This window comes from Pan paniscus, chromosome 2, assembly GCF_029289425.2.
Source record: "Pan paniscus chromosome 2, NHGRI_mPanPan1-v2.0_pri, whole genome shotgun sequence".
NCBI classification, from domain to species: Eukaryota; Metazoa; Chordata; class Mammalia; order Primates; family Hominidae; genus Pan; species Pan paniscus.
Window position 1 is genome coordinate 136,645,259 of NC_085926.1, and position 12,193 is coordinate 136,657,451.

At 38.5% G+C, this 12,193-nt stretch overlaps 1 protein-coding gene across 6 annotated transcripts in view; it reads right to left on the reverse strand.

The window, feature by feature from the left end:
- PIK3CB (phosphatidylinositol-4,5-bisphosphate 3-kinase catalytic subunit beta) overlaps window positions 1-12,193 on the reverse strand; it is a 182,228-nt gene that overhangs the window by 83,389 nt on the left and 86,646 nt on the right. For all 6 annotated transcript variants that reach the window (XM_034957497.3, XM_034957498.3, XM_034957495.4 and 3 more), the window contains 4 exons: window positions 9,396-9,619; window positions 4,569-4,748; window positions 1,519-1,689; window positions 246-323 (listed from right to left, as the gene is read on the reverse strand). In XM_034957497.3, coding sequence (XP_034813388.1) covers window positions 246-323; window positions 1,519-1,689; window positions 4,569-4,748; window positions 9,396-9,619 — 653 coding nt within the window. The remainder of the gene's footprint in view (window positions 1-245; window positions 324-1,518; window positions 1,690-4,568; window positions 4,749-9,395; window positions 9,620-12,193) is intronic.

The window sequence follows — 12,193 nt, forward strand, 5'->3', positions numbered from 1 at the left end:
TGGAAAAATAATGTCAATCTTTCCAGTAGATCTCTAATGATTCAAAAGTCTTTGAATTTTAAAATGAAATTTTAAAATTTTAAAACAAAAATTCTCAATAGTCTTATAATAAATTACCATACTCTATATCATGTAATTGATCAATATGGGTAAAATTCAATCTCCAATGTGACATTATTGAGCATATCAGTGAGTTATTCAAATACTGGAGCGGATGGCAAATTCAAATCTTAGTGGGTACTCACTTTTACAGTTTCCTCTGTGTTAAGTTTATTTCCCTTAACCAAGACAATTTGGAAAGGGTTGTTATTTTCCCAAACATGCTGTAAAAGAATAAAATAAATACAAATTATTTTAATGAAAGAAATGAATATTCTATGCTAGCAATGCAATTGTCATCAGTTTTAATGTCTATTGGCAAAACTATGAAAATAGAGCTCTAAACTAACAACTGAAAGTCACATATACTAAATTAAGCATTGGCCGGGCGCGGTGGCTCACGCCTGTAATCCCAGCACTTTGGGAGGCTGAGGCAGGTGGATCATGAGGTCAGGAGATCGAGACCATCCTGGCTAACACGGTGAAACCCCGTCTCTACTAAAAATACAAAAAATTAGCTGGGCATGGTGGCGGGCGCCTGTAGTCCCAGTTACTTGGGAGGCTGAGGCAGGAGAATGACATGAACCCGGGAGGCGGAGCTCGCAGTGAGCCAAGATTGCGCCACTGCACTCCAGCCTGGGCGACAGAGCAAGACTCTGTCTCAAAAAAAAAATTAATTAATTAATTAAGCATTATAACCCCTAGCACTTGGCTTTCATGGCAAAACATAGGCAGCATTCCACTAATGCTAAGAGACATCACTAAATTAAAAAGCATTAACAAATAGTAATAAAAGCTTTGTATAAATTAAGAGTTGACCATTTATATTAATATAGAAATAACATCATCAAGGAGTAGTTCAATATACAATTTGTGACGACTGAGTAACTGACTAAAAAGTATTAACTGTTCAAATAAAGACAAAGTTAAAATTTGCTTTATACAAATATATTACATTCTGAAAAACAATAGTGCCCTTCATATATGTTTAGTACTAAAAGAATTCAGTATTAAGAAGGCAGGCAAATTATACCAAAAATACTACCATAGTTAAGCTGATAGAAATGAAATATACTGGTTAATTCAATTATTTCTGCACATCTAACTTTTCTACTAGAATGTCTCCAATTACTCATTGAAGTCCTATATTTAAATCAAAATCTCTAATTTGATGGCACTTTTCTTTGGCAGAAAAAGACATCAAAAATATAAACGGCATATTTACATTTAATTGTGGCTTGAGTAAAAATAATAGTATCTAGAAAGATAATTTTTAAATAAATGGTGATCGATTTTTGGCAAATATGCATTGGTTTTCACAGAAGGAGAAGTGAGCAAAGGAAATATGTGTGAAACTTATGTAAACTAACACAATCACATGGCTTTTGGGGTTACTAAAGGTTCAGAAATAAAACTTACAGAAATAATTCGTGTTTTCTTTGGTGGTAATGGAAGAGGAAGATTAGATGAATTTCGATTTATGGCAGCCTCTATGGCAATCATTTCCTGTTCATACATTTTCTTGATCTTGCAGCATTCCACAAGTATAAAATGGGGCAGGGCCCTGTTCATCACACAGTTCCGGATATACTATAGGGGCAAGAAAGGGGAAGGTATTGATTTTCATGCCAACACCTAAATCAATAGAATAAAATGAAGCTGAACAACACTATATCAAATGCACTGTGAAAGTATGTCTTAAACCACAGCAGAATATCAAGAATATTAAAAAAAAAATTTTTTTTTTTTTTTGAGACAGGGTCTATGTTGCCCAGGCTGGAATGCAGTGACACGATCACAGCTCACTGCAGCCTCAGTATCCTGGGCTAAAGCAATCCTCCCACCTCAGCCTCTGGAGTACGTGGGACTACAGGCACACACCACCATGCCCAGCTAATTTTTATATTTTTTGTAGAGACAGGGTTTTGCCATGTTACCCAGGCTGGTCTTGAACTCCTGAGCTGAAGTGATCTGCCTATCTTGGCCTCCCAAAGTGCTGGGATTACACGTGTGAGCCACCAAGCCCAGCCTAAGCATATGAGAATTTTAAATCACAATACAAAAAATAGCTATCATTAACTGAACACCTAAGTACCTAAAGAAATGAGTTAGATGATTATTGGATGTTACAGCTAATCTCATTACACTCATTTAACATATTAAAGAAATGAAACTCAGAAGGGTTAAGTTGCACACCTAGTATCTGTAAAACCTAGATTTAAACCCACTTGTCTAACACTAAAGTCATACTTCAGCCATACTTTCAGTTTGGCTAGAAAAGCTGAATATGTGGTTCGCATGTGGCAGATTCACACTTTCTATGGATCCCTGAGATGGCCCCTTTCCATCACAGAGCTCTAGGCAAGTATTACCAGCCGTCTTCCCATCAAAAACCTACCGATCATCCCAGTTTGATGTTCTATTTCCACAAAACTAGAATGACTCTCTAGAGGCATATAAGAAAAGGGGTGATTATTCATATTACCAAAGATTCCTAACAAAGTGAATAGGAATCCAATGTATTCCTCAGAAGAATGAATTTCCTATACAGATCCAGAGTGTGATTCGATGTACCATAATTCAATTCAGAACCATTAAAAATACATTTTTGTCAGAGAAAAAAAACTTCCAGAATGTCTCTCAGAAGTTATATATGGTATTATGATAAATATATTCATCCAAAAACTTTTCACTATGAAAGATCCATTTCTCTCACATTCCTTTGCCTACACTGTATATTCTCTCTCTCTCTCTTTTGTACAGGGTCTCTCCTGTCTAACCCTGCACAAAAACACATACATGCTTCTGTTTTTCTTTAGAATAATAGAGGATAATGCTGGTAAAATATACATTCTCCTTTACACCTCTTAAGGTAAAAAGAAATGTTAAATTAAAGAAACAGAAATCTACTTGAATGATGGCATAACATGAAGAAAAGTCAGTACTTCTATGTTGCCCACCAAGCATTTTTCATCTTGTTTCTTCTTATGGACTAGAGTTCAACAGCTTACTATCAGAATACCACAACTCCCAAAGCTGTGCACATAAGTTATAACTGCTCCTGGACCTTATATGTACTAAACCACAAAAATTAAGGGCCACAACAGAAACCTGAGAAGAGGTGTAACATCATGTTATCTGCTAATAAATTGCAGCTCCATATTCTCAAACACATATTACTTTATAATTGGCATGCCTATATCCCTCTTGTTTAAACAACAACAACAATAATATCACAAAATAACAAGACTTTCCTAAAATTCTGTAACTACTAACCTCTAACTGGGCACTTATAATAATATTCCTTACATAATGACTATTTTTTAGTCTCCAAGATATTTCAACAAAAACATCTTCAAGTTACTTGAAGGCAAAGCCAAGGACCTAGTCTTTAAACAGTATACCTTATAGGGAGAGGGGTGCTGCACTGCACATAGCATATTTAAACTCCACTTTACTCCAAAAATAATCTGGGGCAATTCAGTGCCGTACAGAAGCATATTCTCAAAGAATTCTTAATTAAATGAAAATAAATAAATACCCGAATGATTAATAAAGGCTTTTGAGAATGGTCAAACCTAATGCCTGCAAAATTCTTGCCATTCATGGAAGTAACAAAAAAGGGGCAAGGGAAATTCCACGCATAAATATTTCAGACTGGAATTGAAAAGTTTTCCTTTAGTTAGCTAATGGATAATCACAAATAAGTTTTTATACAATTCAATGGATGACCATTTAATCGATTTTTAAATACTTTACCTCCCCCAGAATATTTCACGTTTATACTATATGATGAAATAGAAAGCAGCTATAACAGTGTTAAAAAAAATTCATAATGATATAAGACAATAATTATAAGGCTAACTAAAACAATCAAAACAGCCGAATGAGCCGGGCACAGTGGCTTATGGCTGTAATCTCAGCACTTGGAAAGGCCAAGCAAGTTGGGCGGATCACTTGAGGCCAGGAATTTGAGACCAGCTTGGTCAAGATGGTGAAACCCCATCTCTACTAAAAATACAAAAAGAAGCTGGGCATGGTGGCGCACACCTGTAATCCCAGCTACTCGGGTGGCTGAGGCACAAGAATTGCTTGAACCTGGGAGATGAAGGTTGCAGTAAGCCAAGACTGCATGCCACTGCGCTCCAGCCTAGGTGACAGAGAAACACTCTGTCTCAAAAAAAAAAAGCAAAGCAGAATACAAACATATACATACACATATTTGTCTGTACAATCATTATGCTAAAATACAAACATAACTGCAAAGAAAAGTGACAAAAACATGCCAAAAGGGTAACAATGATTATCTCAGAGGTAAGTACTATTATGAATATTTACTATTTAATACTGTATAATTTTCTGTATATTCCAAATGTTCCAGTGTGGGAACACATTTTTAAAGTCAGAAATAAAATATATATATATATACTCATAGACTTTTCTGGTAAATTAATAGTTAATATACATACCTGGAACTGAATTAGTGGATGATCACCAAAAACATATTCTACTCTCCCGCTGACTTGCAACACATAATCATAGGGGCTAACTTCATCTTCCTTCCCATGAATAGTCAAACGTTTTTGGATTGCCAATTCATTTACTTTGATAGGATTCATATTAGGAGACACTTGAAAGCTAAACACGTCCTAAAGGGGGAGGGGGATGGGGAAAAAAAGCAGTAAATGTTATATTTATGCTGAAAAATCACATTACAATCATTATGTAATAATATGTACAAATGTACATAATATTTATATGGGTACATCCTTAACAAATTTTATATGGATGCATATTTAGAATGTAGACAAGTTTACTGAAAGATAAAGATTTCTGATAATTTGAAAGTCATCTTACTGTATTCATAGTGCACAGCTTCCACAGGTAAGATTAATATTTAACTAAAGGTTACCATTAGGCATTTTCCAATGAACATCTCATCTTTTTTTTTTTGAGACAGAGTCCCACACTGTCCCCCAGGCTGGAGCGCAATGGCGCGATCTTGGCTCACTGCAACCTCCGTCTCCCAGGTTCAAGCAATTCTCCTGTCTCAGCCTCCTGAGAAGCTAGGATTACAGGCGTGCACCACCACGCCTGGCTAATTTTTTGTATCTTTAGTAGAGACAGGGTTTCACTATGTTGTCCAGGCTAGTCTCAAACTCCTGACCTCGTGATCCGCCTGCCTCAGCCTCCCAAAGTGCTGGGATTACAGGCGCAAGCCACCATGCCCGGCCACATACTGCAGCTATATTTTGTATATATATTTTTAAAAACTTACACATTTCTCACTGGTAAGAAGACAGCCATACTTTATACGAATTAAACCATAAATTAGCAATTACGTCCAATTTTAGAGACATGTAAATAGAAACATATAGAAATTCTAATCAATTAAAAATGAAGATATAGTTTGGAATCGATATAGCATTACCAAATCTGTTCATCATAAGACTGAATGATACAGTTAACACCTGAATCCTCTCATAATCTAGCAAGGTAATTTTTCATTATATGATCATATACTAAAGATATAAGAAGCTATCTCCCAAAGCAACCAACTGCTACTCTGAACAACTAACTTATTGCTATTCTCTATACTGACCTGACATCAATTCCATAATATTTTCCACTAATTTAATTTAAATAAATCACCCCCCTGAATTTAAGATGTCTTACATTCAAACTTTTAAAAACTAAACTTACTATTTCACATCTATTTTTTCCAGTATTTTACTTGTTCTTCTGTGTTTTCTATGAGTTGGTGCCTGCCATAGACTGAATGTTTGTGTCTCCCCTGGCGAATTCATATGTAGAAACCTAATCTCTAATGTGATGATATTTGGAAGTGAAAACTTTGGGATGTGATTAGGTCATGAGGGCAGAGTCCTCATGAATGGGATTAGTGTCCTTATAAAAGAGACCCCAGAGGCCGCGCACGCTGGCTTACATCTGTAACCCCAGCACTTTGGGAGGCCGAGGTGGGCAGATAATGAGGTCAGGAGATCGTGACCAGCCTGGCCAACATGGTGAAACCCTGTCTCTACTAAAAATACAAAAATTAGCTGGGCATGGTGGTGCATGCCTGTAGTCCCAGCTACTTGGGAGGCTAGGCAGGAGAATCACTTGAACCAGGGAGTCGGAGGTTGTAGTGAGCTGAGATTGCGTCACTGCACTCCAGCCTGGCGACAGAGCGAGACTCCGACTCAAAAAAATAAATAAAATAAAATAAAATAAATAAAAAAGACCCCAGAGAGCTTCATCTCCTCTTCTGCCATGTAAGGACATAGCAAGAAGACAGGTACGTATGGACGAGGAAGCAATCCCTCATAATGAACTAGTGCCTTGATCTAGTACTTCCCAGCTTTCAGAATTCTGAGAAACAAGCCAGGTGCAGTGGATCACACCTATAATCCCAGCATCTTGGGAGGCCGAGGCGGGCGGATCAATTAAGCTCAGGAGCTCAAGACCAGCCTTGCAAACATGGTGAAACCCTGCCTCTACTAAAAATATAAAAAATTAGCCAGGCATGGTGGCCCCTGCCTGTAGTCCCAGCTACTCGGGAGGCTGAGGCAGGAGAATCCCTGAACCAGGGAGCTGGAAGTTGCAGTGAGCCGAGATCGTGCCACTGCACTCCAGCCTGGTGTCAGAGTGAGACTCCATCTCAAAAAATAAAATAAAAAATAAATAAAAGAGACCCCAGAGAGCTTCCTCTCCTCTTCTGCTACGTAAGGACATAGCAAGAAGATAGTTATGTATGCACCAGGAAGCAATCCTCATAAGACACGGAATGAACTGGTGCCTTGATCTTGGACTTCCCAGCTTCCAGAATTGTGAGAAACAGACCAGGTGCAGTGGCTCACACCTGTAATCCCAGCACCTTGGGAGGCCAAAGCGGGTGGATCACTTGAGCTCAGGAGTTCAAGACCAGCCTGGCAAACACAGTGAAACCCTGCCTCTACTAAAAATACAAAAAATTAGCATGGCGTGGTGGCGCCTGTCTATAGTCCCAGCTACTCAGGAAGCTGAGTCAGGGAATCCCTTGAACCTGAAACAGGGCAGTTGCAGTGAGCCTAGCTCATGCTACTGCACTGCAGCCTGGACGACAAAGTGAAACTCCGTCTCAAAACAAAACAGAACAAAACAAAACCCTACAATTGTGAGAAATAAATTTCTGTTGTTTATAAGCCACCCAGTCTATGGTATTCTGTTACAGCAGCCCAAACAGACTAAGACAGTGTCACACACATCAAAGAACACAGGCTAGCATGCTAGGAATCATTTTGAGAAGTCGCATGCCTCCTCTTTCCTCCTTGACCTCACCTCCCAGTAAGACACCAATGATCTTATATCCTAATAGTTTTCCCATATTTCAAGCAGTTGTTCAATATCACTTTCAATGACTTCATGAAATATTGTACCTTTTTTTTTTGAGACAAGGTATCCCTCTGTCGCCCAAGCTGAAGTGTGGTGGCTCAATCTGGGCTGGCTGCAAACTCCGCCTTCTGGGATCAAGCAATCCTCCCACCTCATCCTCCTGGGTAGCTGGGACTACAGATGTGCACCACCATGCCCAGGTAATTTTTGTACAGATGGGGTTTCACCATGTTGCCCAACCTGGTCTTGAACTCCTGGGTTCAAGAGATCCTCCCTGTTCAGCCTCCCAAAGTGGCTGTGCGCCACCTCACCTGGTAAAGCCAGTGTTCTCAAGTTGAACTCTCATCACCTTTCAACGGTAAATTCCCCTATTCTACCTCTCTTGACCATGGAGAATTCCTTAAACAGTATTGTAAATTTGACCTTGACATTTTAATGATACTCAAATATTGACTTAAATTGAACTTTAGACTCAACGTATCTCAGGACAGAATGACAAAACTTACTTGTTTAGAGAAAATGCCTGAAGGCAGAATCTTTTTTTCACAACTGTCCTAACAAATACTTATTAACATGTTGTCTAAAAGGAGGCAAAACTGGGTAAAACCAGAGACACCTGGATGAAATCCTGGCTCTACCACTGACCAGTTATGAGGACTGGCACAAAACACTAAACTTGTCTTCCTTTCAGTCTCTTCACTGTAAGATGGGGGAAAGACAACAACACTTGTAAGGTTGGTGTGGGAACTGGAGAATATATGAAAAATAAGCCATACCAGGAATTATGCAGAATAAGTGCTCAACACAGAACAACGACTGTTAAGTCATTGAGCACTTACCCTGCATAATTGGTTGTTGTCATTGCTATGGTTATTCACAGTAATTCAAGAACAAAACAAAACAAAACATCTGGCTGTGCGCAGTGGCTCATGCTTGTAATCCCAGCACTTTGGGAAGCTGAGGTGGGTGGATCATCTGAGGTCAGAAGTTTGAGACTAGCCTGGCCAACATGATGAAACCCCATCTCTACTAAAAATACAAAAATTAGCCAGGTGTGATGGCAGGCGCCTGTAATCCCAGCTACTCAGGAGGCTGCAGCAAGAGAATTGCTTGAGACTGGGGGGCTGAGGTTGCAGGGAGCCAAGATTGCGCCATTGCACTCCAGCCTGGGCAACAGAGCAAGACTCCGTCTAAAAAAAAAAAAAAAAATCCTTGAGTTTCTACCTTAATCTAATGTCAGACCCTAGATGCTAGAACCACTATACTTGATACAACAGTAGTAGCATCATCTAGTTTGTATAATTGCTATGAACATTCAGAAATGGATGGGCTGTATATCAACTCTATTATAATGCCTACTTCTATATCATTAATTAATTCACATAGTCACAGAATGCAAATTTAAGAATATGGAAACAAAGAGACCATTTTGATTAGGCTTTCATTTCTACCGATGGGGGAGAAAAATCACATGAGAAAAAAATATTTCCAATAAGGAACACTATCTAGACCAGCAACTGGCAAACTTTCTCTGTAAAGGACCAGGTTTGGCAAACAACATACAACGCAGTGGTCTCTGTTGCATATTCTTTTCACTTCTTCTTCTTTTAAACATCCCTTTACAAATCTTTGAGGTTTTTTCTTTTTTTAACATCCCTTTAAAACTGTAAAAACCAATTAAACAGTCCAGTTTGCCAATCCCATTCTAAATCACCATTCCACTGTATCAAAACAGATACGTGTACAGAATATCACTTTAGACTATTATACATAATCCTAAATACATTTCTATCTGAAATATAAAATTGTTCTTTCTAATAGTGTTTGCTAGGCAAGCGACAGACACTTCTAAAAATGCAGTTGTATTTAGGTAAAAATGAGAAATTTATTACAAAATATTTCTTAAAAAAATATAATCCTACCTGGCAGTTTTCAAAATGAACAGCTACGATGAGCTTTCCCCCATAAAGTTTATCTTCTAAGTTTTCAGGGATGGATGGTTCATGCTCTGGTGGATATGTTTGTTTTAGCCAGTCCATCCAAGACAATCCCACAAGTGACAGGATTTTTTCCTCGCTGAATTTGCGCATTTTTCTTCGAAATTCATTTACTTCAGGATCCTTCAAGGAATCAAATTCATGCAGACCTAAACACATTTTTTAAAGGTGTCATTTTCAGTAGCTAACAATAATAAAAGAATATAGAAAGAATACAAAGTATATTCAACAAAAACTAACTTGGATGTTGGATGCTTGGCTTTTATCAAGCAGATGAAACTAGGGAGGAAAATACCATTAAAGATCAAAAAACCCAGATAAAACAATAAATCTCATGTACAGAAGACAAACATACAATTATATTTTTTAAAAAAATACAACTCAAAACCTCATAAAGAAATGTAGTTTGCCTACCAGTTTTACAAAGTAATTCACAATACATATTTTAAAGCCACACATAAAAGATTCATTGTTTTTATTTACAAACCAAGTATTAATAAATCACATTTAAAATATGTGAGAAAGACTAAGAATCTGAAAAACAGTTTCAATACTATATTAGAAGAAAACTAAGAATCAAGTTATTATTTCACCAAAACTTGGTATACTATGGGAATGGCTATGATACATAGGGGCAGAGGGAATACGGAAAATCTCTGTATCTTCCTCTCAATTTTGCTGTGAACCTAAAACTGTTCATAGTCTTTAAAAAAACAAAAACAAACCAAAGAAAACCTAGTACACTTGAATTTTATAGACTGAATTTTCAGTTCATTGTGATTTTTAAATGGTTATCATATAGTTTTAATTAGTCAAAAATCCCATAAACATAAAATTGTTCTTTATTGTTTGGTTGATTCTCAAACAACATGGTGGATGGGGCACCAACCCCCTACAGAGGAGAAAATTCACATATAACATTCATTCATTCATTCATTCATTCATTCATTCACTGAGACAGAATCTTGCTCTGTTACCCAGGCTGGAGTGCAGTGGTGTGATCACGGCTCACTGTAGCCTTCATCTCCTGGGCTCAAGCGATCCTCCCACCTCAGCCTCCCAAGTAGCTGAAATTACAGTCACAAGCACATGCCACTATGTCTGGATAAATTTTTAGTAGACATGAGGTCTTGCTATATTGTCCAAGTTGTCTTGAAATCCTGGGCTCAAGCAATCCTCCCACCTCAGTCTGACAAAGTGCTGGGATTACAAGTGTGAGTCACCATGCCCGGCCTACATGTCCCTTTTGACTCCTGAACAACTTAACTACTAATAGCCTACTTATGACCAGAAGCCTTACCAACAACATAGTCAGTTAACACTTATTTTGTATGTTATACATGTTATATACTGTATTCCTAAAGTAAGCTAAAGAAAATGTTAATTACTCCAGCACTCTTCTGATTAGAAAAAAAGAAAATGTTATTAAATAAATCACAAAGAAGTGAAAATATATTTACTATTTATTAAGAGGAAGTGGATTGGTCGGGCACAGTGGCTCACGCCTGTAATCCCAGCACTTTGGGAGGCTGAGGCGGGTGGATCACCTGAGGTCAGGAGTTCGAGACCAGCCTGACCAACATGGAGAAACCCCATCTCTACTAAAAATACAAAAAACATTAGCCAGGCGTGGTGGTGGGTGCCTGAAGTCCCAGCTACTCGGGAGGCTGAGGCAGGAGAATGGCGTGAACCCGGGAGGCGGAGCTGGCAGTCAGCCGAGATTGTGTCACTGCACTCCAGCCTGGGTGACAGAGCGAGACTCCACCAAAAAAAAAAAGGAAGTGGATCACCATAAATGTCTTCATAACTCATCATCTTCACACTGAGTAGGCTGAGGAGGAGGGGGAGAGGTTAGTCTTGCTGTCTCAGGGGTGGCAGACACAGAAGAGTGAAGGAGGTACAAGGGGAGGCAGCAGACACAGGCATACTGTATGTAACTTCACAGATATACATCATAATTTCTGACTTCTTTGCTTTTTCTTTTCTGTAAAAATGTTTATCTGTATAGTACCAATCCTACCACTGTTTGCTTTAGTTTCAGTGCTGGTATCATAGAAGGGGCCATATTATAAAAGAAGTCAAAAGCATCTTGAATAATCAGAAGCCTTCTGTCAGACTGTTGCATGTGAATTTGTTTTCGGGCACTGTTTCTTCTACATCTTCTTCCTCATCATCTGGCACTGCTTCAGAAGCACTCATCTCCATGAAGTTGTTTTCTGTTAATTCCTCTCGTGTGGTGTTTATTAGCTCTTGGATTTCTCCACGATCTGTATCTTGAAACCCTTCACCACCACTGCTGCCTTTTATGCCATACCACAATCTATTTCATAATTTCCTTGATTGGTTCTGTTGTCAATCCTGTGAAGTCATGTACAATATCGGGACAGAGATTTCTCCAACAGGAATTTACTGTTTTGGGTATGATAGCTTTCACAACTTTTTCTATATGAACGATGGCATCTTCAGTGGTGAAATACTCCCAGACTTTCATGATGTTCTATCCAGGTTCTCTTCCATAGAGTACCATGAGTAATGAGCCTTAAAGGTCCTTATGACCTCCTGATAGGCTAAATTAGAGATGTTGTGTTTGGGGGTAAGTAGATCACTTTGAGGCTTTCAGTGTTGAACTCAGGGGGTTCTGGGTGGCCACGGGCATCATCCAATATCAAAAGAACCTTAAAAGGCAGTCCCTAGGCTGGGCACAGTGGCTCACACCTATAATT